The following is a 27,719-nucleotide window of genomic DNA, read 5'->3' as shown; positions in this document are numbered from 1 at the left end:
ATAATAACAATGATGATATTTTTAAAAAAATAATATTTTTACATAATCAGATGCAAACAAATTAAAAAAAAATCGAAATAAGAAAATCTTGTTTATTATTATAATTGATTAGTACGCAGCATATCTTGTTAAATCATTGTACGTAATTTAGAATAGATATCATAAATAAATATTTAGTGATTTATGTAGCATCAAACCATGGGTAAAAGCTAAATTTTGTAAAAACAATAAAAAACGATTAAAATTGTTGTACTGTATATAGATATAAAATTGAAAAATATAACCTATTCAATTAAACAATACGAAAAAAATTTTAAATTAAATTGTGAAAAAACCAAATACCTAATAGATTTAAAACAATTAATAAATCCGTCTGGCTAATAAACATATAACAATGTATATCACTTATTTACAATACGAATTATACTCAATAACAATACATAATAAACGAGACTTTATAAATAACAAATCTTTTACAGTTTGTTATCGTTTATACTTAGATACGCCAATCCACTAGTTAACAATTATGATTATTATTTTATTCTAATATTAATTGTATTCTTGTAAACATTAATTGTTAAATAATGCGTACATACAATAATTTTGAATAAAGTTAAAGTACGTCAAAATATTTAAATAATACTACAGGTTTTTGTAGTGTTTTATATTTTGTATATAAGAAGATATTGTCTCTATTTTTTTGCTTAATGGTTGTTAAAAATACTGAAGAATATATTAAAAAAATACAAGGTATCGGTACTCCTGTGAAAGATCAAATAAAATTATTAGATTTAAATATAAAAGAACCTAAAATAAAACGATTGATCTTCGATTTTATTAATAAATATGAAAACTTTAAAACAATATTAAATTTACAAGAGTTATTTTCATCGTCTAACGTAACTAGAACAAAATCTATTCCAAGAGCTCAAAATAAATGGGACTTGTTTCGTAAAAATGTATCAAAAGGCTTACACATGACTGTTGGTGAAACGTCAGGGATCGCTTCTTATTTATGGAGCATCAGATCTGAAGAAGAAAAACAATTTTGGAGTGATTTGTGTTTAGTCACAAAAGAAATACACGCAATAGAGTACCCTAATTACAAATACCATCCTTTTACTGATAAAAGGAAAAAATTAAAAAATACAAAAACCAAAAACACAATTCCTAATCTAAAACCGAATTTAACAAACATTCCTATGGATACAAGCAGTTTTGATATGGATGTTTCTGATTTGAATATAAAAAAAGGGGAAGAAAATTTTTGTCAAGATTCACTTATGTTCAATGACATAACCGATACAAAAACTGATTATAATTATGAATTTGATATCGAAATGTTGGATGAAAATCTATTTCAGACGGATTCAATCCTTTTTGATCCGATAGACGGATGTGATAATAAAATTAACGATCAAAATTTGTATGATTCATTATTAAATGATCAAGCATTTTTGGACATCATGGAAATAGACCCTACTTTTTCTTACATCGATCCTACTTTAATAAACAATTAGTCATTTTATTTATTTACATAGCAGTTCATAAATTCGTGTTAATTAAAAATAAAGGTAGTTCTTGGTAATGTAATATCAATTTAATAAAATTCTACGATTGTAAAAAGTTTTAATTTATAATTTTAATATTTAAAATACTTAAATCTATTGATGAAAAAAATACCTACTACAATTAATAAATTTAAGTTTTCAAAATAACAACAAATAATTAATGTACATTAAATAATAACCTTGTTTAAATTACCAAATAAGTTTTATATTAATACCATTTTTTTGCTATTAATAACTGCTGATTTTTTGAGTAATGAATAACGTCGTTTTCAAATAATTTAAATTTTACAATTAACTTATTGTAATAGTCAAACCATGAATTCTAATTCAAATGTTGTTAAAAAATTATTATAATTATTGTAAAATTGAAAGTTTAATTAATAAGTAAATATTCTTGTAATATAAAAGATATATTTTTTATGGGATTACAGCAGTTAAACTAGATAAAAAGAATTATGCATGTAGTTTTGTCTGGGTCCCCAAAGATTTAAATATCTGAGTACTGGAAATCCGAAATTTACGTGGACATAACATAAATAGATTCAAATTTTGTGTAAGGTATCAAATTTATGTTTAAACTTTTAAATAAACAAACCGTTTGTACTTACAGTTTTAAATTTGACACAAAATTAAATATTTCGAATTATTAAATTATTCACAGTGTACGGTAAATAAATCAAATTAACATTCATAATAACTTCATGATTTACATAATAAATTTATATTATAATTTGAATCATTTATTATTATCAATATTTCATTATTAGGATAATGAATTAGTTTACGAAAATAATTACATAAAATTTTTAAAGGTTTATATAAAAGTTTGAAGGTAATTATGAATAAATTTGTTATATTTTTATAATATAAATAATTTGTGTGATTATTTGAGCAAATAACACAGACTAGAAACAATAATTTCGATTTTTTAGACTGGTTCAAAACTCCAGAAGTATATCTATAATATTTATGTTGCGGAGATTTATTTATATAATGTCCTGCCACAAAAACACCAGCATACATATGATCAGTGCAAAATAAAAAAAATTCTTCTAGTATACCATTTTTAATATTTTTTAACAATTTTACAATGTGGTTATAGATAGATAATAAATGCGCTAGCTTTCAAACAAATTAACGAGCATTTCGGTTTTGTGGGCGCGGTTTCTACTTTATGCATGATGCCGATCCTACTGTAAACTGTATAAATAATCTTCACGTGATCATATAAAACCGCGCCCACAAAACCGGGGTGCAATTAACGATGATCGTGACGCATCTGTGTACCCTACCCCGTATACATATTTTGGAAAAGTATACCCGGGTACCCGGCATGTGACTTTATACGATTATGAGAATTTAATGTTAGAAAAAGAAGTTATAAATATAATTGTCAACCACGCCCATCTTAAGTTATTTTTGATTATAGTTGCAATTTACCAAAAAAAATCATCAATTTAATTTAATTAAACCATACTTTTATAATTAAACAATTATTAGTTTTTATCAATGGTGTAAATAAAAAAATTTTGCTGTAGCAACTAATATTAGTAAGACTTATTCTCATATTAAATTGTATAAATTTATATTGACATAAAATGTCATACGCTATAAATGGTGGTAATTTTAATAAAATCAAATAATTCTATCTTAATACTAACTTGGTTTTGTGTTATTTACAAAATTTTTTTTCACGGTGTAAAATTAATATGTATATGAAGCTTCAACAATTGCAGTAACGTTGATAAATGAATTTTATTTATTAATTTTATTCATGATAAAGATTACATATCATTTTATTAGATTATGTGGTTTCTATTTATAAAAAGATTTGTTATTAATAGCAATTCATTTTAAGTTGTTTTATTAAACAATATTAATCACGGTTTGTTGGTATTGTTATTTTGATTATAAAAAATAACTATGTAGGCTACAAATGGAAGTATGGGACCCAGACAAACAAAAATAATGATAGTACTTTAGTCTGGGTACCAATGCACCATATATGAGACCATATATACCCAACTACCGGCATATTAATCATGTGAAACATAACACAGAAAATTTAACGAATATCCATATGGTTGTCAATAAATTTTTTCCCATGTTTTTACAATGTTACTTGCAGCGAGGTAGTATTTAATTAAAAGGATGAATTATTTAATATTAGTAATAAAATATATAATTCATAGAATTTTAAGTTGATTTCGATTATACGAAATTATTAATATAATTTATATTTAAAGTATTAAGAAAATGTAATGCAACAATATATTTACTTCTTATTGACGTTTTTTAAATTGTGTTCTATTGAAATACATTAATAATAATAATTTCGTTATTTTTTTTGTTTATTAGTTTGCGTTTGTTGATTGGAATATTATAAAAAAAGGTAACGATCAAACAATGAATTTATTTTTGCAACCAGAAATATTATTTGCGTAAATAAATTAATTTTTTCAGTATTATTATATAAGTATTGAATTATTACTCCTTGTTATAATTAGTGCTTCGATCCTTAGCGGATTTTCATCTGGATTGAATTTCATATAATTTCGCTGGTACTTTGAGTTTGGGCAAAATTAGTATAAATTTTTGGGATAATAATAATTCAATGTTGGTTTTAATTATATTCTGTTTAAATCTGAAATTCATATTTAAGCATAATTGTTACATGAAATATTTAGGACCCAAAAATAATTATAAAAGTCAAAAATTTAAAGTAAAAGAATAAAATTAATTCTACGTATTAATTATGGATTATTAAATGTTTTTTGTTACGCGTATTATTGCAATACTATTTTTCTAAAAATTAAAATGCAATTTTATATAAAAATTTTAATAAGAAACACGTAATCTTAGATTGTACTTAAATTATAACTTAACTCAGTTCATTTTATTATTTATTTGTATACATTTATTTGTGTGCCTTCCCCTTAGAAATTTGTCATCCAAGCGCAACTTAGGTTACATTTTCGTAAAAGAAATTATGGGCTGATTTATTTTTTATTTAATTAACACAAACGCTTATAAAATGAACAATAATTAATTCCGCCATTGATTTTATAAATTTAGTATTGTTATTTATAATTTATACTATATAACGATTAAAGCGTGAGTAATTGACGTAATGTGATATTAACTTGGGTAAAGTCAATAGTACAAATCAAAATAATTAATCTATTAGAACTAGACTGTTGTGCGATTATTAAAATTTACTACGTGCAAAAATCTTAGCATTACATTTACAAATGGTTGTACAAAAATTATAATTAAATTTAAAATATTATATGATGGTAGTAATACGCGTGTTTTTTATAAATTTTTTAAGGCGTAAAAAACTTAATTTATATAAATACTTAAAAACAAATGCATAGTGAACGATAAAAAAAATGAATTTAATTTTATTATTTTTATTTATAAATTTAACATATGCAATGGTATTATATGATCGCCAGGTTATTGATAAATTGAGTGGATATAGAAATTGTTCTGATTTTGACTATCCGGTAAAATTAGCCGAGTTGAGTTTCGTTCCGTATCCAATTATAATTGGAAAATGGTTTTTTGCAAAATATGCAGGATTTAATTATATTGAAATACAGCAAGGGGCGACAATTCTCTTTTCATATTCCTACAATGGTAACAGTTTTATTGAAAATTTAGATTTTTGTAGCGAATTCAGTTGTCCTTTTGCAGTGAAAAATTTCAATGATACGGCATTAAAAATTTTGCCATCTGGCATTAAGGATCCAACAAATACAACCTTGATTTTTGATACTAAGTTTGAAGGTAAGAATAATAATTGAATTTAAATGCAATAAATAGATTCTCGTAATAAAAGTTGACGTCAACATTTTAATTTAGTTTATGGAGCAAATCGAATGAAATTAATGTGCATTGAAGGTCCTTTAGAAATATATTTTCCTTAAATCCATCAATATTTTTAATATAGATATTATTGTATCTTTACAATATCCTATTTACAGGTTATTTAATAACTTCGATTTTGGGCGTTTTCATATAACAGATAACATTATTTTATTTTTTTAATCATTTAATGTTAGTTCATATAAAAACAAACTTAATTTGATATAATTGATGTGATAAAATAAATTTTTTTTATTTTATGTATTGTTAGTACAATAAATAATACGCATATTAAGTATGCATTAATATTAACTAAATATGTGTATTTGAGTTTTATTTAACGCCAATAATTAAGTATATAAAGAAATTTACACGGACATTTTTTTATTAATTATGTTAACAAAAACAAAAAAAAATTTGGGAATAGATAAAATCAAAAAACTACAATCCTTAGTGCGAGATCAAACCAATTCAATAAATTTAAATGAATTAGATACCAATATAAAACCGTTGATTATCGAATTAATTAATGATTATAGTGACATTAAAACAATTCTGAATTTGCAAGAATTATTATCTCCCTCAAATACTACAAGATCAAAAACTATTCCAAGACCTCAAAATCCTTGGGTTTTGTATCGTAAAAATATTTCAAAAGGTTTAATTGGATTAAAAATGTCTGTTGGTGACACTTCCGCAATTGCTTCTTGTTTATGGGAAAAAGTTACAAAGCGTGAATCGCAATTTTGGACTAGATTGTTTCAAATTACAAAGAAAATTCATTTAATAGAATATCCTAATTATAAATATTCCCCAGTTAGATCTCTTTACCGAAATAAAATTGCAAATAATACAAATAAAAGAAATTTGCTAAATAATGTTTTGGATGATTCGGTGACGACTCATTCGTTAGAAATTAAATCAAACAATATTGGTAAAAACAATAACATGCCGAATACAAGTTTCAATATTCCGGAAATCGATGTCGACATGACATCACAATGCGATTTTATGGAAATAGATAGAAATACGTCTTTATTTATGGATCAAACTTATATTAGTTCATTATATACAGATCCATACTTAATAGATCCGTCATTAATAAACACATCATTTTCTTTCGTAGACGATTTTCTGCCTTATTATACCTTGGATTTTAATATTGACAGTAGCTGCAATTAACATAATATTCAGAAATATTACATAATGTACAAATTAAACATTGCTGGTAGTTGAACTAGTTTAATTTACAATCCTAAAATATTTATTACTAATTAAGTTTTTGTAAAACAATATAATCCGTACTGTTTTTTTTTAAAAAATATTAATTCATTTTAATAAAATTTCTATAATTTTTATTGGTAGTTTATGGGTGAAAAAATGCGATACTAACAATTAGAAACGCTTATTTTAGATTAAAAAAATTTGTCAGGTTTACTTTTATTAAGTAATAAGCTTTTACAATTCTGACCTTGAAACGCCTGAATGATTGTAAATAAGCAAACGTGTAACATGACTCACTTATGTCTATAAAGGATCATTGGAAATTCAAATAAAAAAAGTAGACCCTTTTTTGTTATAATGAATAGCCTATAATTAATTACAAGTGTATTTGACGTATGTCAATTTATTATTTATATTAATATATTTAACTTTTTTTAGCATATTATTTATTGATATTTTGTTTTTATTTTATTTTGTTTTAATTGCATCATTTAATTATCAACAAACTTTTACCAGAGACAAAGTTTTCGTTATTAAAAGACCTACTACATCATAATCGAATTTTTTTATAACATTAAATCGAAATTATTAAAACTTTTATTATCATTTTCTATAAAATCTATCATTTTTTTTAAATACTATTGCTTATTACATCTTCATTAATGTTTCATTATTATTTATACATTATTGGATATAGTGATATGCCAAAAAGTCAATACTAATGTATTTTTATTTATCACATACATTTTGCATAGAGTTCAATGGATTGAATATTCATAAATTTACATTTAACATGACATACTTTAATTATTCTAGTTGACTGAAACAAATTACTTTTTGTTATTATTAATTTTTTTTTTATTATCATCTAATTTTTTTTTCCAATTTGAAAGAAGTGTAAGATATTCATCATAATTTTTTGGTTGACTTTTTAATTTCATACTACAAGCATTGCATGAATTTAATTTATGACATTTATCAAAATCACGTTTAGTTTTATGCATAGTAGTTTATTGGAATGAAATAATAAATAATCTTCATAATTTTATTGATGTTTATATACAATTACGTACAATACAATATTAATAAAAAAAATTAAATACAATTATAATATACAACAATTCATAATCAGTGTAATAGTGTATTACCTAGAAATGTAAGGGAACGTATTTTACGTTTTTTATTGTGCATGCTTTAACAAATTTTCTGTATATTATCTATCTAATAAATATTATATTGAACATTTTCTTTTCTTATCTTTAATGGTAATATTTTCTATTTTACAAATATTTTTATGATTATTGTTATATTGGTTTGCTATTTTAATGAGATTTTCAATAACAACCTGTTCTTGTTCATTTTGATACAATGACATTAATGCCATAACTTCACATGGTGGCAATACATTTTCATTAATATTTTTTAACACATTGACAGGAATTCCTGATTCGTTAATATTGTTTTTGAACATTTTATTCAATTGATAATGAGTGCAATAACCAAGTTTAAAATGAACGTCTATTTGACCTGGCCGAATGCAAGCAGGATCAAGAAAATCAATATGATTAGTTGTCATTATAATTATATTACCCTCAGAAATTAAATGACCATCTAAGCATGCCAAAAACACAGATAAACTGAAATCAGAACTTGTAAAATTTTGGACATTATTATCAATATACTTTGCATTTACAAATTTATCGATACTGTTTATTTCAAATTTTCTATTATGAAGAACCGTAGATTGTGCATCCACGTCTTCAATAACAATTAATTGATTAGAAGGTATGGCGCTAAATGTTGCACTCAGTTCGCTATCGTTTTTAATCATTTTAAGGTTTAAATAATAAATATCACGAGATAGATATGCTGAAATTGCATTTACTAAGCTTGTTTTTCCAGTTCCAGGCTTTCCATACAAAAGTATACCCCGCTTGTAAGGTAACCCATTTTTTTCATAAAAATGTTTATTGTTTATAAAAGCGTGTAATTCTTTTTTTAATAATTTTTCTTGATCCTCTCTTTATAACGCGATGCTATCAAATCCTCTGCAAGAAGTCAATTTTTGTATTTGTTTCCATTGTGATTGATTGTTTTCATATCTAAAACGACCATAATTTTTTCTTTGAAATTCTAAATAATTTTCAGTAATATTATTAAATAACAACAAAATTTCTCCAACACATGTTTTTTTATTATTTAAGGTGGAAAAATATATCGATGGTTTATCGTCGTTAACTATTGATACAAATGGGACGTTATAATAACTTCCTTTGTTTTTATCATTATGGCTATTACTTTTTTCTGAAATTTTGTACATTAAGTTAAAATGTGTTTCTTTGAACTTAACAGTAATTTCATTATTGTTTTTTGGAGAAATTGTCGTGTTCGGTATCTTATGTTTGTATTTATTATTTTAAATGAAGTATAAATTTGCCCTTTTCTAATTTTTTAGTTTGCTCAGAAATTAGCCATGACAATGATTCATAAATTATATTTTTATTCATTTCATTGTATGTTCCTAAATTGTAATAATCTATCTGAATTGTTATTAAATTTTTGTCGTTTGAGTGGCTTATTAAATAATCATATATTAAAGAATGAAATAGGTAAGTTAATGTTGAAAGACTGGAAACTATAACAGTAATTGCAAACATGTCTACTGTTATTATCCCTGTTAAGTATGGCATTATTTTCGTAGGCAGCCAAGCTATAAGAACTGATTGAATTTGTGTTCTTGAAAATAGATCAAAAAATGGTTTTAATATAGCGTAATCCATAATAATAAAAATGTGTTAAGTTGGAGATATTTATAATAATAGAAAGTATTGTTAAATTTAATAATCGCAACTTATTTGTTAGTTCAAATAGTCTATGACTATCCATTTGCCCAAATAATATTAAATATAATGCATTATATAATTATAATACTAATATATTTTACATGCTCTTAATACATTTAATGCATTGTTGGTTGTAATTTTCTTGAACAAATCCTCTTAAATAGTTTACTCATAATAACTTGTTTAAAGTAAAATTTTATAAAATTACATGTTTTGAATGACACTGATATTATAAAAATATAATCAATTTTAAATTTAGAACTATCAATACAATTAATTTACTAATTATTATTTCACGAAATTAAGATTTTTTTCATTACTATTATAAATTATGTTGTCTCAATGTTCTATTTCATTACTATTATATCATTTATTAATAACATATTTTATAATATATTATATTAATAAAAACGAATATTTTCAAATATAATTTTGGTTTGCGATTTAAAATTAAACGCTTTAGATCGGAAATATAAATACATTATTTATAATTAAATAACTATGCCTAATGATGTGATTCATATTTATTTTTATTTAATTTTTATTTATTAAGACCTAAGCTGATTGTGACTAATGTAATTTATAAATAAATTTTACATAAGTGTTTAAGTGTTAGAACAAGAAAAATTGAATCGAGTTATAATTATTATTATCTATTTTAAAATACACTCAATGTTTTGTTAACGTTAACATTAAATGTATAATTCATTAGGTTTTTAAGTAAAACAAATTTCCTCAATCCATAGTTAGATTTGTAAGTTTCTAATTTATAAATTGTTTGTTTATAAATAAAAATTTGGTTATACATGAATATGTTATCTCTGAAATACTTTGACACAATTGCTAGTTTTTATGTAAATAAAAACAATACCTGATCATTAAAATTATATATTATATATGGGCATATGGCACAATAACAAATATTATTTTGATTAAAAACAAAACATATGACGTTGTTTGTTTTTAGAAATACAATAAATTATCAATTTAATTTTAATTTGTAGTTATTAGCAACATTATTAATTTTAAAAAAAGTCTTACGTCATGTTAAGTATTATCATTATTATTACCATATTTTTGACATACTTTATTTGTATTATGTTTATAAATTATATTACTAAATTTGTATAATTCAAATTTTAAATATTTACGTAACTTGAAATTTGTAAAGTAAAGTATTTGAGCGTAGATAAAAACCCTTATATCCAAATACAGTTTTATAATCTTTCCGATCAGTTAAAAGGTCTTTATGTCATTTGCGTTAACCGAATGTTATAGATTATTTATCTAATTTTTAATTGAATTAGTTTAAAATAATTAATACCCAGTTCAAAGTTAAATAAACATGAAAAAATTAATATTATATTTTGGTTATTGTATTATTAATATTTTATAATATTCAACTTATTATGTCATATAAAAGTTTTCAATATATTTATTAATAATTTATGATTTTTATAAGAACATATCTACAATAAATTTACAGATTTGTTAACCTTAATATCAATACCATTACAATAATCACTATACAAAGGAAACTTGATTTATTTACTTTATCAATGAGTTTTATGCAGCTCAATACTGCTGCTTCCAATAAAATTGTTTTCAATAATTGTTTCAAAAAATAAAAACTTTTACACTTGTGTACTTATGATAAAAATATTCCAATTTGGTAATACTTTAAGATAATTTATGCTGACATTATTAAATATAAACATTATATGATTAGATTACTAATGTTAATATAAAATTTTCAAGCAATTAATCGATACAATTCTGATAATGCTTGCATTAATAAGAATAATACAATAAATAATACATGGAAAACTATAAAGTGCGTCAATATAAAAGCAATAACTTAATAAAATGATTTTGAAATTTATATATGTGTTAATATCTAATTTTGATATTAAGTTTAATTTTTTACACTTTAAAATTTTATTTGAAATTAAAATCAATTTTGAATTTGGTAGTAGTCAAGAACTCTAATCTGAATAAAAGAATTCGTTATAATTACTTAGTTCATAGATTTGCTATCAAAGGTAATAAAAAATTTTATCTTGTTTATTTCTTTAATAATTTATGATCAATGTAGTTTTTTACTGAAATGAGACAACTTCTTAACTAATTTTATTTACAGACTAATTATTGTATCAGTTAAACTAGAAAACTTATCAATGATTTTTGTTAGTTGTGGAATTTTTTAATTCGGAAAAATTTTATTACCCGTTGGTAAGGCCCGTTCTAAATTAATAATTAGTTTAGCGTACTTTTCGGCCAAAAGTTTGATAGAGAGGGAGGAGATAATTTACACGACATAAACATCAAACATAAATATATTTTGGTCAGATTGTAAATTTTTAGTACTTTAAATTTTATTAAAAGAGAATGTTTTAAGCATATTTGTATATATCCCTTTTATTTTCGGAAAATCAGTAAACGTCTTTTTGCAGCAAAAAAAAACATACTATTTATGAATTTTAAAATAAATTGTTCTATTAATTTTGCATGGAATGTAGAAACTTAACTGTAGAAAGAAAACTGCAATTAATAGAAAAGTGATTTGTAACAATTGCAATTTGGTACAATCACTAATCAATTATGTATATTTTTGAGTATTGCAATAGGTCTCCACTTAATTATTAAAGACAGTAAAGCTAAAATAATTAAATAATAAATATAAAATTGAAATAAACTCTTAATGCCAACACAAACTTAATTTAGGGTAAATCAGACTTTTATTTATGATATACTGTATATAGTTATCTTGTAAATTTTTGAAATTTTACATTGCGCAAATTTTAATTTAATTCTTAGTAACTTTATAGCGTAAAGATCAACATTTCCATGCTTTATTCAAAAATATAATTGTTTAAAATCCATGGAAAATCTATACTTTGTTAATGTAACTTAATAGTGTAAAGATCAACATTTCACGCTTAAATCCATCTTAAATCCATGAATTCCTGTGTAATGAATTTATTTGTAGTTATAATAATAATAAAAGAATTTGATAAATGGGGTAAAAAAAAATTATCTTGTAATTATTGAAAATTTTTAAATTTAAATTTACATTTGTAAAAATTAATATATTAAATTATGAAAATATTTAGATACTATTTGTTATTATAATTATCATAATGCGTCACATTAAAATAAGCTAAATTTAATTTTCATTAAACGTGCATCAAAAGTTATGGTGTTAAATGGTTATTAGATATAGCAATGATAAGTAATTGGATCTTATTAATTATTATTATGAACTTTTAATTCGTCATTCAGAATGTTGATAATAACAATTTAATACTATTACAATGAAAGTAAAATTACATCAAAATATTCTTTAATCAAATAATTAAATTGATATATTACCTAACTCTACTTATAAATTAGAATGTATATCATATTTATTAAATGCAAACAACCATTTAATAATTTTACTTAGATTTTTTATCCCAGACCTCATTAATATTTTTATCATCTTTTATTCTATAAATAATGTATTCTAAATATAGATCCAAGTATTCTTTCAAAAAAACAATTTTTTCTTTATCTAATTTAGTTATTATTTTTATCCAATTAATAATATCATTATTTATTGGATTAGCATTTTTTTTTGTATATTCAAAAACAATACTCGTAGAGATTCCATGTCAGATAATTAATTGTTCTAAATCAATTAAACATTGCTTATTTTCAGTATTAACGTTATTATCACAATAATCAGGAATCAATTTTAACGCCAACTTTGCGATTTTTGCTTCTATTCCTAATTTATTTATGTTACAATTTATTTTTTTATATTTTGAATGAATTTCATTTATTCTTTTTATAAGATTTTCAATATTTGATCTGTATTCTGTAATTTTTTGCATTTCATAGCTGTTTGTTTCATAAATTGCTTTAAACCAAGTAATAAAACTGTTATTTGCTTCTTCACTACTTACTAACCGAAGATTTTCATCAAAAAAATCTAAAACGACAATTGAATTTCTACTTAAATATTCTGCAAACTCGTCAAGTTTAATTTGGTCTGAAAAATCAATTGGCACTGCTAATTTATTAATTTTATAGATATTTTTCGGCCGATCAAATATAAACTGAAAATACTCATCGAGATATATTTTTAATTGCTTAATTTTCTTTACATCAATCACTGTTATATTTTTAATCCAACTTGATATATTTTGACCAAATTTATTTTTTGTAGGTTTTAAAAATTCATAAATATAAAATGGTGGTAAATCGTTGAGAATAAAAAGCTGTTCTAAACGAATTAAGCTCATTTTCAGTGTATCAAAATAAATTGAATAGTCATTAACATAATTGTCATTATTTGTTGTTAAAATTATTTTTTCGCTTTTATTACGTAATGAGGGGAAGTATTTATAGTTGTAATCAGCAATTAATTCTTTTCCTAATTGTTTGATGTAACTATTTGGGGTTTCAATTTTTAATCTATAATTATCTAAATAATTTGATTCTTCTTGTTTATTAAAAGTTTTAAAAATTGAAATTAATTCATTATTAACTTGTTGACTTGAAACCATTTCTGAGCATATATTATGATTATTTTTGTATTTTATGCAAACATCTGAATATCTTGTAATATATCCAGCAAATTGAGATGAATTAATTTTATTATTATTTGATAGTTCAAAACCATTAATTGCAATAAATTTTATTTACGTTACAAAAGAAAAATTAAATAAATTTATAATTATTTACGTATTATTGATAAACAGTACAAATATTTAAACTTTCATGTATTGTTGGCTTATTAATGAATTAAATAAAACTGCATTTGCAGTTTAAATCATTTTTAACATTACGTGTAGTTTTCAATTAAAATTTCAAATTTTCACAATAACATGTAAACTTAAAATAAATTTTATGGAATGACTTTTTAGTAATATAATTAGACATTGTATTTTAATTACGACAAATAATTTATAATGAAATATCCATAAACATTCATTGCATTAATAAACAAATAATTTTTTAACAATAAGTTATATACAGTCAACTCTCTTTATAGTCACACATTTGGGACAGTCCATATTTGGTGATTATAAAGAGATGTGACTATATAAAAAATTTCTTGTATTTGTATATCATAATTCTGGCCAAAAATTAACATAATTTTAGCCAGAATTATACTTAAAACTTTATTGTACCGTAACTTCGCCAATATTAATCGTAGAGAGATGATCTTACCGCCATTCGATTCGTCTTGATGAGACGGTTCTAATGGTATAAAATACGTCGAAATCCAATCACTAGATTAATTTCCGAAATTAAAAAAATATTAATGGTTTTTGTGTAATAACTCTGTCAATATTGATCCTAGAAAGACGATCTTACCGCCATTCGATTCGTCTTGATGAGACGGTTCTAATGGTATAAAATACGTCGAAATCCAATCACTAGATTAATTTCCGAAATTAAAAAAATATTAATGGTTTTTGTGTAATAACTCTGTCAATATTGATCCTAGAAAGACGATCTTACTACTATTCGATTCGTCTTGATGAGACGAATCTAATGGTATAAGATACATCGAAATCCAATCACTAGATCAATTTCCGAAATTAAAAAATATTAAATGGTTTTTAAGTAATAACTCCGTCAATATTGATCACAGAGAGATGAGCTTACCACCATTCGATTCGTCTCGATGAGGCGATTCCAACGAGCTATAAATCGTGTTTTTACAATCACTAGGTACCGAGAAATCTAGCAAAATGTTAAATGGCGCAGTAAACGTAAATCAAGAAATATTATAATGCCGATGTTTAACATTTTGTTGAATAACTCGTCAGCCAGTGATTGGAAAAGGATAAAACTCCCTAAAATGGTGGTATGGAAGGGTACTAGATGGTTGATGTTACCTGTCAAAAGTCCTCCATAAAAGTAGGTGCTCTCTAAAGGTCGTAAAATAAATTGAGTACCAGTATCATGCAATGGATTAAGGATGAGTAGGCGGCGTGTACCTAGCTTCAGATCAGCCTAAAATGGCTTGATGGGGGATGTCTTCTACATGGTGCTGTTACCTGAGGAATTAAGTACTCGGTTTAATGGTTGCCTATTGAAGATGATAGGACACAGACCCGAGATTAGTCTCATAAGAGGCAATGGGTGGTCTGGCCGTAAACAATAGCAAAAGGAAAAGGATAAAACTACCACCATTCGATTCGTCTCAGTGAGACGATTCTAACAAGCTATGATACATCTTTGTACGATTATTAGATGCCAAGTTATTTAATATATTCTTTATATAACTGTGATTATAAACGGTTCTTTTTAATATAAGATTTTTGAGGATAGGTGTGATAGTGACTATAGATAGATTGTGACTATAACGGGAGTGACTATAGAGGGAGTTGACTGTACTTTGTAAATACTATGTATAATACACTTACATAATTTACGTTAAATGCAACAAATAATACAACAATTACATAAATTACTTTATATAAGTATGCAAAATTTCTGTACAAAAAGCTCATAATTTAATATGAAACTTATTTTTGTTACTTTTTTTTTAATAATTATCACAATTGTTCAAAGTGCAACTTTAAACAATTACCCAAATACTAACAACCATCTTGTTAGACGTCATGCTAGTCAAATTAAATACTCAAATTTACAAAATACTTCGTCATATATAGAAAAAAGTCCAGATAATTTAAGAGTATCGAGTGGGCTAAAACGTGACGCTTTACCGTATCGAGGAGGTGGTAGACAAAAACGTGAAGCAGCTGCGTATTGGGGAGGTGGCAGGCAAAAACGCAAGACATTACCATATCGCGGAGGTGGTGGACAAAAATGTGAAGCAGCCGCGTATTGGGAATGTAGCGGACAAAAACGCGAAGCATTACCGTATCGTGAAGAGCATAGCGAACATCTCTATTTTATCACAAATTTGCCGATCATTTGCCGATCATTTATTTGATCTTATTACATAATACATATGTCGTGACAGATCAATTTTACACAATAATAAATATAATAAGTGTTTAAAATTTACAAATAACTTCACAGAATTTTAATTTTAATTAAAAATTTATATAAAACATAAAAATTAATACAAATACTAATAATTATATTAATAATTTAACCATGTTTAGTATAATATTTCAAACAGATTATCTATATTTCTTTCTATTATTTCTAAATTATTTTCAATATTCTCATCATTATTATCTTCACTTAAACTATTATCATCTTCATCTTCAACTAAAAGTTTTTCATTATTTTTAATGATGTAAATAATCTTTTTTATTAGAAATATATTAATAACAAATAATTGGCTAATTTCTCTATAAGCAAAAAACCTGCATTATGGGTCAAAACCTTGCATTATTTTTTTTACAGATTATATATAATAAAAGGAATGTTCATGCAAAATTTCAAGTTTCGGCTTTGCGTATTTGGCTTCGGCCTTTAATTTTTATCCCGAAACTTCAAATTATCACATATTAATAATTTTGCATATAAAAATTAAAAATTATATAAATTATTTAATTTAAAGTTATACAACAATAAAAGGTGGCATATTTTATTTTTTTCTTATTTAGGCATTTACTTTGCCTTGCACTTTTTCATAATTTAATCATTTTTTAATAAAATGAAACTTGTGATCGGCAAATGATCGTCAAAGTGATATAAAGCATGTTTGCTATGCTATCGTGGAGGTGGTAGACAAAAACGTGAAGCAGCCGCGTATCGGGGAGGTGGCGGACAAAAACGTGAAGCATTACCGTATCGTGGAGGAGGTGGACAAAAACGTGAAGCAGCTGCGTATCAGGATGGTGTCAGACAAAAGCGCGAAGCATTAGTGAATCATTAAGGAGTTGTGTAATTTATCAATGAGTCGTAAAAGGTTAAGTAATAAAATCTAAAATAAAATTATTTTACAATTTAAAGTATTAATTATTAAAAATTGAAGCCAATATATAATATATATAATGTATTTTGTAAATTAAAATTAAATTAATCATTTCACATATACAGTTAGAAAAAATAAAACAATAAACCTTGATTTACAAAGCATTATCACTTTATTCAGAGTAGCTTGCGATAATGTTATTTGTGTATAATTTAAAGAAAATCTTGTTATTTCGTATTAGACAAATTTTTGAGCACCTAAATGTTAGCTTATTTGTTCGTATAGTACAATTTTTTGAACTTTAAAAATTTGTAATAATTGTAATTATCAGATTATATATTATTATTAAATTATGTAAAGTATAATAGAAATAATGTGATGCCGGTACTGAATTTTAAGGTTGAAATTTTGTTGGTGGCGTCTACGAGTTATGCCTATTTGATCTTTTTTTATTGCGATTATGAAGCTTAAGAAAAAAATGCTATTAAAAAAAATGATCCATAAAATAATATGTTAAATTACTTTATCTAGTTTGAGACAATTTAATTTTTATAAAAATTAATTCAATATAAAACTTTAAAGGTTTACAGGATTAAAATTAAATGAACAACATGAAATAAAAATACCAAGCGTGAAAATTTCGACAATTGATAACATATGCACATTTGACAACTTTTTATTATTATGAAAATTTAATCAATGCTTATTTTTTATATTTTGATTATTATGCTTGCTTTCACTATTAATATATTAATTATTTTGTTATTAATAAAATTGCCGCTTTTATCAAAATCCTTCTTGAATTTTTTAAATTTGATCATCGACATTAGTCTCTTTGAACAATTAATAGCATCATAATCTGTAAAAAACCATATTAATTAATAAATTCACTTCTTACTAGTAAATAGTAATTAGACTTTATACATATTTATTTGTTATATCGTATAGCTAAAAAATCACAGATATAAAATCAATTTTACTGGATTTATTATAGTTATGGTCACAGGTGTTGCGGTTAATTATATGCCGATACTCGCAACACTTTCATGACTTTTGTATATTTTGTTATGACAAATTATCAATTGATAAAGATAATCTTGAGAAACACATTATTGACAAAAATTGTGAACTTCATATGGAATCTGATTTTAGATTTGAATTCTATAATACCATTAAATCTTTGGAAAGATTTTTTGATAATCTGAAAACTACAATTAGTTTTAGCAAACTTGACCTAGAAGTGAGGCCAGATTTAAAAAATGAATACTTGAAATTAGAAAATGAATTTCTCGTTAATCATAAAAATTTTTTGAAATTAAATGATTACATCAACAAATTCGATAAAAGATCATTACCATTTACTTATCCGCGTCTCAAAAAAAAAAGAAATAAACGCTTGGACAATAATAATAAATTTATAAATTAGACAAATAAGATATTAATAATTAAAACACTTGATACTTATTATAAAGCAATAGTAATACGTATCAATAAATAAATTTTAAGAGAGCATCAGATTATTTAATAGTATTGACTTATTAATTACTATTTAATAATACTTATAATACAATATTTTTTACAAAATGCAAATAATTTTATTTTGTTCAAAATATTATTGATGCAAATAAAAGAGATTCCCATATAAGATATTGATATATTCTTATTAAAGTCGCTATTTATATCACATATACAATACTTCTAAAGCAACTTAAAGTAAGCATTAATTGAAGTAGTAATTGCTATTTAAATTCGGATTGTATTTTGATGTGAACACGTTACTTGCACTTCTTTGGATTATAATTCATATTGCAACATTTATGGTTGTAAAAGTAAAAACAAGCACAAATGCACAATCATAAGCTTTGCAAAAGTTGTTATAAAGATCATCAAGATTCATTGGAATGGCTTGAAGTTTCGTCCAAAACTCAAAATCAACCTTTAAGAAAAAAATAGAAAAAATCAAATCACAAAAAAATAAAAATAATCATTGATTAAGAATATAAATACAACAAGTTTTAACTAAAGTCATAATTAACATATAGGGTATCTAAACTAGAGTTTCATGTAGATAGTAAAACTGAAAATAGTAAATTTGTCGATCATTTATGATCACGTGATAACATAAATCTCAAGTAATATTATCTGTTATTTACAAAATTATTGTTGAGTATAATAGAAAATAAAATGGATTTTAGTTTATCTCAAATTAAGCAATAATTTGAGCTTTACAGAAATTTTCTGGTGCATAAAACTAAAATTTTAAAAATTTATTAAGAAGTTTATATATTAATTTATATATAAATTAAAATTATTGATAATTTGTTAAGTATCATAGTAGAATTTGCAAAATAAAATGGATTTTAGTTTGCATAAAATTTAACTTAAACCCTCTTTTCAAAAATCACACCAGCAGTACTTGTTTCAACTGGTAATGCCGTAAAACCCGTTCCTCTGCTTTCTTCAATTTTACTACTTACTGTACGAAAATTATATTTTAAGATAACGTTATGCATAAAAAATTTAATATTATTTACAGCAAGTTGTCTTCCAGGGCATCTAAATAATTTAATAATAACTGAGTTGTTGACTTACTGTACTACAATACATATATACATAAATATACTCACGTGTGTTTACCATTTCCAAATGTCAAAAAATTTTTAGTGACTTTTGATGCTACATTTATATCTAAATGTCTGAATGGTTCAAATGATTTTGGTTCATCTCGATAAACATCATCAATATAAATACTAGTTATACAATTTTTTGGTATTTGCAATCCATTAGAGAACGTATAATCTTTCTTTACGAGATGGTCAATTCCCGCAACATTTACACTTAATCTTAATGTTTCTCTAATAAAACTATCTAATTTTTTCATATCACTAAGAGCTTCAAATGGAATTATGCCATTTACATTCGTTTCTTTATGAACTTTTAATTGTTCTTCATATAATTCTTGCATGTACTCGGGTCTTGATGCTAAACTTAAAATAACATTTGTAATGGCTATTGCCGTTGTATGAATTGATGCAAAAATGATTAGATATATTCTGTCTAAAAGATACGGACAACTAATATTATTAGGATCATGTTCTTCCATTAGATCTTGAAGATGATCATCAGGACGTTTCCAAGAGTCACCATATTTTTCTTTCTCTTGTAAACGTTTACATACTTGCTTTTCTATATGTTTAAGGAGTGGTTTTCGATGTTTAACTGCTGGATTATATAATCCTAATCTTATCTGAATACGATTAACATATTCTTGAAGTCCTGGATAAATTATATCAAGAAATGGTGGAATAGTTAAAAATATCATGCTATCTATTATAAAGTTTGCAAATGAATTTAAAACTTCTTCATGTTGTGATTCCTCCTATAAAAAGAAGTAATTTTCTTTTAAAACTTTTTTTCTTTCAAAATTAACTAGTATCATAAAAAAAAAGTATCTATACTTACTTCACCAATAATAATATTTGCAATAGGATCAGAAATAATTTTTGTTACAATTTCAAATAGATTATAAAAAATTTTTGATTCATCACAATCTCCAAAATGTTTTTGAGTTGATAAATAAACCCTTTTTTGCATACGATCAGAATAAAGTTTTAATTTGCTAAAGATCGTGTCTTTAAGTGTTTTTGGTGCAACTGGTGAAACTTTCAGCAAATCTGGACATAATACATCTATCGGAAATCGTTTGTTGAATGCTTTTAAAACATCAAACACATCATCTCTTGAATATACTTCACCAAAATGTTCTTTTCCTACAAGTTTGTGCAGTAATTAAAAAGAATTTATAAATTAGAATATATAAAATATTTTATATTTATGCAAAAAAAAATACGAGCAATCTCTATACCAACAAATACTCTCACTTGACCCCATATATATAGACAAAAGATATCACCATACTATTATATATAATTAATAATTAACGTTAATTGAATTTTTACGCCAAAAAAAAAAAATTCGTTGATATACGAACTTCTTCTCTACATTGTTTAAGAAATTTTTCGGGATTTAAAAAAAAATCAAAAGTATGGCCAATAATTGGGAATTTGTAAGAAACAAGTGGCGGCATGGTCTAAGAAAATAAAATAAAATAAAATTGAGTAAAAGGAGAAAAAGCGATAAAATTCTGTTTAAATCAATTATCTTACCAATTCTGGTTCACGCTTACGCTTTAAAATGTAAAGCGTTATAAACAGAAGGGATCCCAAAATGATCGCTTGATACATTTTTAAGAGAAAAAAAAAACAATTTCGTATATTCAAAGTTTAAGAATTGTGGTTATTTTAATTGCTGTTGACTTTTTATCTTTTTATAGATAGAGATTTTCATCATTTAAATTAAATTATCTAGAGCTAGTTGATACACAGTATGATCTCATTTATATTAAATTATCTAGAGCTAGTTGATACACAGTAGAGGGAATATTTTCCAACGATCACATAATTCCGGCCAGAATTACAAAGTTGAAGGTAAAGCAAAAAGATGAAATAGAAATAACATAAAATAAATAGTAAAGAAGAAATTAAAAACCTAAAACACGCCTTCGCTGCAGCACTGAGAGAACAAAGATGTCAACTCCTCAAAATCTAAATGCTGATTGGCTTATTCATCCGTCCGGCGCAGCGTGACGGGCTACAGCTAGTTTATCATAAATTTATTATTTATTGATGACATTCTAAATTCGTCATATTATAAAATAAAATAGATTTGGTATTTTGCTAAAATTTTTAGTGTTACAAACTAAATTTGTCTCCATTTTGTTAATTATAATTTATCGGAGATATAATAGAGATAGTTTATCGTCATATTATAAAATAAATAGATTTGTAAAATTTTTAGTGTTACAAACTAAATTTGTCTCCATTTGATTATTATTGTAATTTTAATATAATAGAGATTATCGTCATATTATAAAATAAATAGATTTGTAAAATTTTTAGTGTTACAAACTAAATTTGTCTCCATTTGATTATTATTGTAATTTTAATTTATCGGAGATATAATAGAGATAGTTTATCATAAATTTATTATTTATTGATGACATTCTAAATTCGTCATATTATAAAATAAATAGATTTGGTATTTTGCTAAAATTTTTAGTGTTACAATCTAAATTTGTCTCCATTTTGTTAATTATAATTTATCATAGTCAATCAATGATTTTCACGGCTGCGCCGTAAAAATCATGATATTCATGCGACACGTTTTGAACTAACGCCCGTGATAAAAAAGTAGACTATTTTATAGTTATTTTAATTATTACTATTTTTTCTTATGTCTTATTATTTTTCCTTTATCCAAGTTTAAAACAGATTTTTCAGTAACTAAAAGTTATAAAATGTCTCAAAAGCACATTATGATATCTGTTTTCATTAGAGTAAGTGATCTTTTGTAAAATGAAATACACCTGATATTTCTATGAAAAATCACGGGCGCCCATTAGTAAACATGGGATATTATTACACGCTCATTAGGATTGTGCGTAATTTTCACATTATATCTTTAATTCTGATCGGCGTTACAGTTGATAATAATATCAGTTTATTTGTAAAGGTGAAAGTGGTATTTTTGCCTTTTTTTCATATTAAAATCGAAGAAATTGCAACTGTTGTAGACCAAACTCCAAACCATCTAAATTATCGACCCATTCTAATAATGCCTTAAGGCTATATCAACGATGAACATCTAATTTAGGCCAATGGGATATGGTTTGATTTGGTCTACATATCAAATATTTTTTCTGCTGTTAATCCAACTGTATGGTCTACAAAAGCACCATGTAAATCTATAATAATAATTTAATTTAAATGAGATCATACTGTGTATATCCATAAAAATGCGGATTACGGAATTGAATACATCGCCTCCCTGTACTGTACAATAATTAAATTTCATTAATCACATGATTGGATATTTGCAGATCTTTTTTTTTAGACTCTAATACCTAACCCGCTAATCAAAAAAAATTCTCCACTTTTTGAGAAAATTAAAGCCCGTTACAACACGATTATTATAATACTTTAGAAAATTCGAGAAAATTGAAGATAAATTTTTGTTGACTTAATAAAAATACATATTAATTACTGTTTCCAATATTGTTGTAATTCATTAAAAATGACATTTTTTCAGCAAAGGAACATTTATCAGATATCTAAAAATTAATAGAATATGTATGGTTTAATGACCGAAAAGGCTTATCATATTTTTTTTCGATTAGTATTGGCCTTGATTATTGAAAAGAAGAATTGAGCCAAATTTATTTTAATAATTTTAATAATTTTTACATTGTTTCAAGGGTCAAAGACGTCCTACTAAATTAATTTCAATTGGCCTTCAGGTAAACAAAGCCATAATGTAAACTACTGCCCAAAATTTGTCTTATAATTAAGTTTTTATAGAAGACTCAAGTTAAAATGACCTTTCACTCTTAAAGAGTCAATTATAATAATAAAATTTATGTAAATCGAATATAGATAGTATTACAAGAAAATTTAAAATAAATAAAATAAATAAATAATAAATGAAATTATTGCTCTTCAAATTCGACTCTTTAAAGTAGTATTGTTATTGCATCAAGGTTCAACAAAGATACTTGAGTATGTTGAGGCAAGTGGATAACTAGATTCATTTTTACAAAATTATACATAATTATCATCTCTGAGAATAATCCTAATAACTTATTCATTAATTCTTTCAGTAAACACAAGTTTTATATCAATGGGAGTTAGTAAAAAATGAGACTTTAATAATATTTTGTCCTTGTTAACGTTATTTTCAGGAAGGACCCATTTATATCTGAGCACTTTAATAGAAATGATATTAAATAACTTAACTATGAACAAAATAAAACAATACAAATATACTTTACTTACGGAACATTGAAAGAACAACTCTTTGTTGTAATAAAGTGAGATTTTGTCCGACACTATAAAAATGTTTTAAGAAAAATTTAAAATTTAAAATATGATAAAATTATTTTATATTTGTAAAAAAAAAAGTATTTGCTATATATACCAATTTCTTGGACCAGCAGAAAAAGGAATCCAAGCAAATTTGTCTCTTTTTTCGTCACTTGATAAGAATCTTTCAGGGTTGTATTGATTAGGATTTTCCCAATATTTTGGATCACGATGAATTTTCCAAGTATTTATCATACATGTAGAGTTTATTGGTAAAATGTAGGAGCCAACCTTAATTGGCTTCTTTAATCTTCTAACAGTTAATATTGGTGTCGGTGGATGGGTTCGTAAAGTTTCTTTAATAATTGCATTGACATATTTCAATTCCTAATATATATATAGTTATATACAGACATACAGTATATAATTAATATATATGATTTTGGATGAAATACAATAAAATCGTGAAATGTGGGAACAAATAAATGATTGTAATGATTTAATAGTACCTTTAATTGATCTAAACTTGGTATAATTGGTTCGTTACCAAGAATACGGATTACTTCTGCTCGTGCTTTTTCTTGCATTTCCTATTCATTTTGAATTACAAAAAGATTAATAAAAAGATGTAAATTTTGAAAAATCAACCGCAAATTCTACTACTTACTGGATATTTTGCAAGAAAATAAAGCGAAACACTCAATGCCGTTGTAGTGGCTAAAAAAATTTTTTAAAAAGTTTTAAATAAAGATCTTCGTAATTCATGGATATAATTTTCTGTTCCCGAAAAACTTTATGTCCTAATACGCACTATAACAGATAACGCGCAGTTTTAAATTACTTACTGTCATGTCCTGCAGTAAAAAAGGTCGCTATCTCATCTCTCAATTGATGTTTATCAATATTAATTTCTCCTTGTTTTATCATGCTCGTTAATAAATCATGACCATTATAAGAATCTTTCTTCATCTCATTTCTTTTCGTCTCTATAATATCATTAATGAATCCATCAAATTCTTTAATAGCATCCAAGTATTTTTTGTTAGATTCTAAAGGTAATTCACTTATCCATGGAAATACACGACGGAAAGGAGATCCAAGAACTGAAACAATATATTCATAAACACTTATGAGACGAGGAACTTCTTGAGACTCTAAACACTAAAATAATTTTTTTTTAATAAGTTAAATAATAATTATAAAAAAAATATACAAAAATATTTTCCAACCCTTACCCCAAACTTATATCCAAAGGCAAATTTTCCCAATGCTTCAATTGAAATACGTCGCATAGGTTCGATTATATTAATTGGTCGATTTAAATTTGGGTTCATGAAAGTAAAAAGATCCATTGTAATTTCACCAACAACCTCTGGATATTGATGTGAAGCAAGATTTAATGCAGAATCCGCTAATTTTCTAGTAGATCTCCATTTCTGTTAATTTTACTTAAGTATTAACGATTTTACTTAGGAATCAACAAAATTAAGTTATAAAAATCGAAGTCGAGATTACGCACGTCTCCATTAGTTAATGATAAACCACATCCGAAAAATTTATCAAAAAAAACATTATCAGTTTTTGAATAGTACTTGATAGCAACATCCTCTAAAAAGTAATTTAATTATTTAAAGGAAAGTTTTTGTTATGTTTCAACATTAAAAAAAACAAATCACCTGATTCAGTTAATAAAATTTTAGCGTATTCAGGATTGTTGAGAACAATGCCGAACTGACTCTAATAAAAGTAAATATAATTATATAATTGTAAATAAGAGAAAAATTAGCGTATCATGTGACATTACCAAATAAATATCATGATGACCTCCTATAAGTTCTTGAACTAAATCTTCAACTTCATCGTAATTTTTTTGTTGGAAATAAGCCCACAATATTTTTAATAAAGAAATAAATGAAATATATGGAATATTCTCAAGACCTTCAGGTTTTTTATTAAATTTACGAATGAAATTAATAATAAAACCAAATGTAATAGCGAAAAATATTAAAGCAAACATTTTTTGTTCTTATAGTTAATTCGTGATTCATATGAGAACCAGAGCTATTTATATTAAAAAATCGGGGGATATCAGTATAAATTTGTAATGTGCAACTCATGCGTGGTACATCACTTAATACGGTATTACACACGTTTCAAAAAATAAAAACCGGAAAAAGAAATGCATCATACAGTATAAATTTTTTAATTTTTTAAAAGAAAATTTAATTGAAAATCTAATTTTTAAAATCTGCCGATCAAATTGTCCGATCTAATTATCAAAAATTATTTATACGGGGTAAACTAAACGTTACCGATCGACAGGAATTTTATTAGTATATTAAATCAAGAAATTGATTTATTAGCAGGGGAGCTGCTATTTGATTTATTTCATTGCATTATAAAACAATAAGGACTATTTAAAGAGGGAATCAAGTAAGTTTTATTAACTTATAAATTCATGTAAAATTTTCGTGATTAGGTATTCTAAATATCAATAAGATAATTCACAATCTAGTCCTATTCTCTTCTTGTGCAAATTCTTGGAATGTTTCTACATCAACCCTCGCTCTGTTCATGGCAAGATATGATTGACCATATTCAAACATAGAAGTATCCAAAGAAATTGTAGAATGGGATAATGTTAGGCCCTGTGTTTTATGAACAGTAAGGGTAAATGCGTCTTGTAAAGGACCTCCATTTACCACAAAATATGCAGTATCTGCTGAGAACATAGAAACTTCATCTATAATTATAGCTTTTATTTTTTTATGTTCCTGATGTAGATTTTGATGCATAACTAATGACTGCCAAACATCTTTAATTTTTAAGGTTGAATGAACTGGTTTTCCTTCAACATTTTCTGCTACAACTCTTGTTGGTGGATTTAATTTAGTTGTAGTTCCTGTTAGAAAATTCCAATCATTTTTTTCATCTACAATAGACCTGATGTTCATAATATGGTCTACCGTTATATTGATGAAGGTGGCAGGCATGTCTGTATGTATTAATTTATATTAAAATATTGAGATCTTATATGTGAAATATTTTTTTAAAAAAAGTGTAATTTTATGATAAAATCGAAAGTTAGAAAAGAGTCAATTTTACAATTTTTTTACCTTTCTTTTATCTATTTTTACGATTGATTATATAAATAATTGTTAAAAAAATAGATTGTATTTTTGAAATTGATATAATGCAACTGATATACTAAATTATTGCTTAATATTATTATTAACCAATATTTTTTTGTAATTTTATTATTAATAAAAGTATAATACAATATGAATGAATTTATAAATAACAATTAAACACATAGGAAGCTTATGTGATAATATTAGTTGTATTAGTTTAATCACCTTAATGTGATTTAGTAAAATTGTTTTAGTTATAATTAGTAGTGTAT

The 27,719-nt window shown here is 24.6% G+C and overlaps 9 protein-coding genes across 9 annotated transcripts; 4 read left to right on the top strand and 5 right to left on the bottom strand.

The window, feature by feature from the left end:
• Positions 1–707: 707 nt before the first annotated feature.
• On the top strand, positions 708–1,520 carry OCT59_025766 (uncharacterized protein; the record flags this gene model as incomplete). The annotated part of the gene is made up of 1 exon (XM_025329491.1): positions 708–1,520. The coding sequence occupies one exon, from the start codon at positions 708–710 to the stop codon at positions 1,518–1,520; it is 813 nt and encodes a 270-aa protein (XP_025168319.1).
• A 3,488-nt stretch (positions 1,521–5,008) lies between these two features.
• Positions 5,009–5,503, top strand: OCT59_025765 (uncharacterized protein; the record flags this gene model as incomplete). Its single annotated transcript, XM_066140846.1, has 2 exons — positions 5,009–5,363; positions 5,439–5,503. 2 exons carry the CDS (start codon positions 5,009–5,011, stop codon positions 5,501–5,503), a joined length of 420 nt encoding a protein of 139 aa, XP_065992289.1.
• Positions 5,504–5,834: 331 nt separating this feature from the next.
• On the top strand, positions 5,835–6,623 carry OCT59_025764 (uncharacterized protein; the record flags this gene model as incomplete). Its single annotated transcript, XM_066140842.1, has 1 exon — positions 5,835–6,623. One exon carries the CDS (start codon positions 5,835–5,837, stop codon positions 6,621–6,623), a length of 789 nt encoding a protein of 262 aa, XP_065992288.1.
• Positions 6,624–7,896: 1,273 nt separating this feature from the next.
• OCT59_025763 (uncharacterized protein) lies at positions 7,897–8,496 on the bottom strand (the record flags this gene model as incomplete). The annotated part of the gene is made up of 1 exon (XM_025309585.2): positions 7,897–8,496. The coding sequence occupies one exon, from the start codon at positions 8,494–8,496 to the stop codon at positions 7,897–7,899; it is 600 nt and encodes a 199-aa protein (XP_025168321.2).
• Positions 8,497–13,161: 4,665 nt separating this feature from the next.
• On the bottom strand, positions 13,162–14,058 carry OCT59_025762 (uncharacterized protein; the record flags this gene model as incomplete). The annotated part of the gene is made up of 1 exon (XM_025328075.1): positions 13,162–14,058. One exon carries the CDS (start codon positions 14,056–14,058, stop codon positions 13,162–13,164), a length of 897 nt encoding a protein of 298 aa, XP_025168322.1.
• A 1,967-nt stretch (positions 14,059–16,025) lies between these two features.
• On the top strand, positions 16,026–17,360 carry OCT59_025761 (uncharacterized protein; the record flags this gene model as incomplete). Its single annotated transcript, XM_066140827.1, has 2 exons — positions 16,026–16,395; positions 17,206–17,360. 2 exons carry the CDS (start codon positions 16,026–16,028, stop codon positions 17,358–17,360), a joined length of 525 nt encoding a protein of 174 aa, XP_065992287.1.
• A 2,420-nt stretch (positions 17,361–19,780) lies between these two features.
• Positions 19,781–21,643, bottom strand: OCT59_025760 (uncharacterized protein; the record flags this gene model as incomplete). The annotated part of the gene is made up of 6 exons (XM_025310571.2): positions 19,781–19,955; positions 20,027–20,778; positions 20,862–21,169; positions 21,265–21,316; positions 21,391–21,489; positions 21,566–21,643. 6 exons carry the CDS (start codon positions 21,641–21,643, stop codon positions 19,781–19,783), a joined length of 1,464 nt encoding a protein of 487 aa, XP_025181061.2.
• A 2,451-nt stretch (positions 21,644–24,094) lies between these two features.
• On the bottom strand, positions 24,095–26,333 carry OCT59_025759 (uncharacterized protein; the record flags this gene model as incomplete). Its single annotated transcript, XM_066140813.1, has 10 exons — positions 24,095–24,219; positions 24,290–24,342; positions 24,432–24,703; positions 24,826–24,906; positions 24,984–25,033; positions 25,162–25,477; positions 25,552–25,752; positions 25,836–25,924; positions 25,993–26,053; positions 26,121–26,333. 10 exons carry the CDS (start codon positions 26,331–26,333, stop codon positions 24,095–24,097), a joined length of 1,461 nt encoding a protein of 486 aa, XP_065992286.1.
• Positions 26,334–26,820: 487 nt separating this feature from the next.
• OCT59_025758 (uncharacterized protein) lies at positions 26,821–27,309 on the bottom strand (the record flags this gene model as incomplete). Its single annotated transcript, XM_025331860.2, has 1 exon — positions 26,821–27,309. The coding sequence occupies one exon, from the start codon at positions 27,307–27,309 to the stop codon at positions 26,821–26,823; it is 489 nt and encodes a 162-aa protein (XP_025181063.1).
• Between the last annotated feature and the right edge of the window lie 410 nt (positions 27,310–27,719).

Source organism: Rhizophagus irregularis, chromosome 5 (assembly GCF_026210795.1).
Source record: "Rhizophagus irregularis chromosome 5, complete sequence".
Classification (NCBI taxonomy): Eukaryota; Fungi; Glomeromycota; class Glomeromycetes; order Glomerales; family Glomeraceae; genus Rhizophagus; species Rhizophagus irregularis.
The sequence above is the reverse complement of the archived record's forward strand: the minus strand, read 5'-3'. Positions and strand labels throughout refer to the sequence as shown.